A 2,994-nucleotide genomic window follows, 5' to 3' on the forward strand; every position below is an offset into this window, starting at 1 on the left:
GTGTATGGATCCAAGTTCCATAGCATGTTGTACGAGTGATAACCAAGTTACGTGGAACAAGAAAGAGCCGCAATTTCTTTGCACAAAACCCCTATAAATACACTTGGCATGCTACTCCACCATATTCAACCCGCAATTTCTCTATCTGCTAATTAATATTACATTACATTCTTCTTCTTAATTCCATTAAAGCTAGCTAAGCTTTTGTTCAAGCACAATATGGCAGCAGCAACAGGAATGCAAATGATCTCATGTGGAGCTGGTTTGAGTTCAAGAATTAATATTGCTGGTCCCAACCAGTTTGCTCGTGTGCCACTTTTTAAGATCAGGGACCTCAAGTTTCGAGTTCGAAGCACGGCCGAGGTAATTACATATATATAGTACGTGAAGTAATTTGTCAAATACGTACTAATTATAATATATATTGATGTTTGCTACAGCTAGCAAGCTTAATGAATGAAAAGATATATGCATGAAATTATATAATTAATGTTTATTGTTGATTTAACATGCAGGATGGTGGTGATATTAATAATGTTGCTGATGAGAAACAGAAAGCAGCTGTTCCAGTTCCGCCACAGTTGTTTTCAACACCACCTCCGCCGCCCCAGCCTGAGGAGAGCACCAAGATTACAGACATCATGGCCTTCGACGGTCCCGGCCCCGAGAGGATCAACGGCCGCCTAGCCATGATCGGATTCGTGGCGGCCATTGCAGTGGAATTAACCAGAGGACAAGGTATCTTTTCGCAGATACAAAACGGAGGAATCCAGTGGTTTATCGGGACAACTGTTGTGCTGTCCATAGCATCCCTCGTGCCATTGTTTAAAGGCGTGAGCGCAGATTCGAAATCCCAGGGATTGATGACATCCGACGCAGAGCTCTGGAATGGGAGGCTCGCAATGGTAGGGCTCATAGCTTTGGCTTATACCGAGTATGTCAACGGCGGGACTCTTGTGTGAATTAAACCTGGCCGGCTTTGTAAGGGACTAAAGGGTACTACTAGCTAATATATATGTATGGTGTGTACATTATTATGTAAATTTGACTAATATTGTAGTGGTACGTCTTTCAATCAAATACTTGTTTCTAATGTATGTTTATTATTATTATTTTTTTATATACCATGTCATGTAGTAATGTTTTTTCGGTATTAATTACATGCATGGCTCGAATTTAGCTATCTCTAAAAGTCTAAGTCTAATAACCAAAAATTTTGTATATATGATTAAATCGAACATCACATAACTTTATTTATTGAGAGGATCTCATTAATCAATTTTGTAAGATAAACTTCTTATTTGATTCGATTAATTAAAAAAAAAGTTATTTAATTTGTACCGAAAAAATGAACGTGTAAACTTTTAAAAGTTATATAGTGATTATGTTGTCACTTCATGGTTTTATAACATACAAATACCCTATAAATGTCAATATTCTCAAAACATTAAATTGTTTCTCAATGAGAAAAAAATATTCATTCTGAAAAATAAATATATTGGAAACAACGTGCATGTGTACAATTATCATTCTATTTGTAAGTGGTAAGAGAACAAATTCTAAGGCTTTTTAGACACAATTGATCACATGTGTGCATTTATTTTAGCACATTTGAAACATTTGGTCAATTGCATGCACTTTATTTCCTCTAATGTTATATCGAGGTATCTTTCTTTTTCGGGGTGAATAAAATGATAAATATATGAGTTCCAATTGTGAAATTTTCTATATGTTCTTAACTATTTAACTTAGAAAGTTGTTTTTTCATGGTTCACTTGTAAATTTAACCGTTAAATTTTACGTGTTGATGGCCACAAGGTTGGACTTACAGAGAAGAAAATATTTTTTAAATTGAGATTGAAAATTAATGGGAAGAACAATATTTTATTATTTGTTTGAATGAATGACATAGTACTTTACTCTTTCTTTCTTTTTTTGTGCCGATTAACTAATTTCTTAATGGGGAATGTTATTTATACTCCAAAACGTGTTACTCACTTTTCAAATTATATTTTTATTGTACTAGTTGTCAATATTATCCTTATTTATGACTTTCGAAATATATATAAATCTTGTTTGACCTTCCAAACATATTGATGAAGAATACTTCTTGACTTTGTTGATGATAAGCGGGTCAATTGGATAATATAAAACAAAACCAAGAGCAAAATACATAAACTCAAATCGGTCTGATTTCAAGTCAGTCTAATGATCTTGATGTTTCAAAATTTTTGAATATCTATCTTTTGTAGTACTCGTTAATCAGACAAGATAAGATGAGACCAGATCAAAGCTAAACCAAATCAATCTACGCAACCCAATATCAATCAAAGTTGTTAGACTAAAAGACAAGAAAAGTTATTGGTTTATCGGGGCAACTGTTGTGCTATCCATAGCATCCCTCGTGCCGTTGTTTAAAGGCATGAGCGCGGATTCGAAATCTCGTGGATTCATGACATCCGACGCAGAGCTCTGGAATGGGAGGCTCGCAATGGTGGGCTCATAGCTTTGGCTTACACTGAGTATGTCAAGGGCGGGACGCTTGTGTGAATTAGAATTAAAGGCAGCTTTAATTTGTAAGGGACTAAAGGGTACACTGTTGAAAATATGTGTGCGTGTGTGTGTGTGTGCATGTATGGTGTGTACACTATTATATATGTAAATTTGACTAATATTTTAGTGGTACTTATTTCAATCAAAAACTAGCTAGCGGTAAAATATGTTTATTATTATTATATATTTTATATGTTAGGTTTGGACAGTCTGAAATCACAGAAATACCAAAAATAACTTTTTGACTTTAAGAGTTTGTGTTATCTTTCAGTGTTGTCAACACTTCAAAAAAACACTAAGCAGTGGAATAAATAAATAACAGTAAATAACACGAAGATATTTATGCACAAGTATTAAATACTTGTGCGATGCCTCATGGCGAAATAATCACTAGAAAACCAAATCAGTTTACAAAACCCAACTAGTTATTGTATATGAAAA

The 2,994-nt window shown here is 34.3% G+C and overlaps 1 protein-coding gene across 1 annotated transcript; it reads left to right on the plus strand.

Moving 5' to 3' along the window:
* Nucleotides 1-219: 219 nt before the first annotated feature.
* LOC140860298 (early light-induced protein 1, chloroplastic-like) lies at nt 220-962 on the plus strand. Its single transcript, XM_073263243.1, has 2 exons — nt 220-363; nt 516-962. Exons 1-2 carry the CDS (start codon nt 220-222, stop codon nt 960-962), a joined length of 591 nt encoding a protein of 196 aa, XP_073119344.1.
* Nucleotides 963-2,994: the final 2,032 nt, after the last annotated feature.

This window comes from Henckelia pumila, chromosome 1 (assembly GCF_033568475.1).
Source record: "Henckelia pumila isolate YLH828 chromosome 1, ASM3356847v2, whole genome shotgun sequence".
In the NCBI taxonomy this organism is placed as follows: domain Eukaryota; kingdom Viridiplantae; phylum Streptophyta; class Magnoliopsida; order Lamiales; family Gesneriaceae; genus Henckelia; species Henckelia pumila.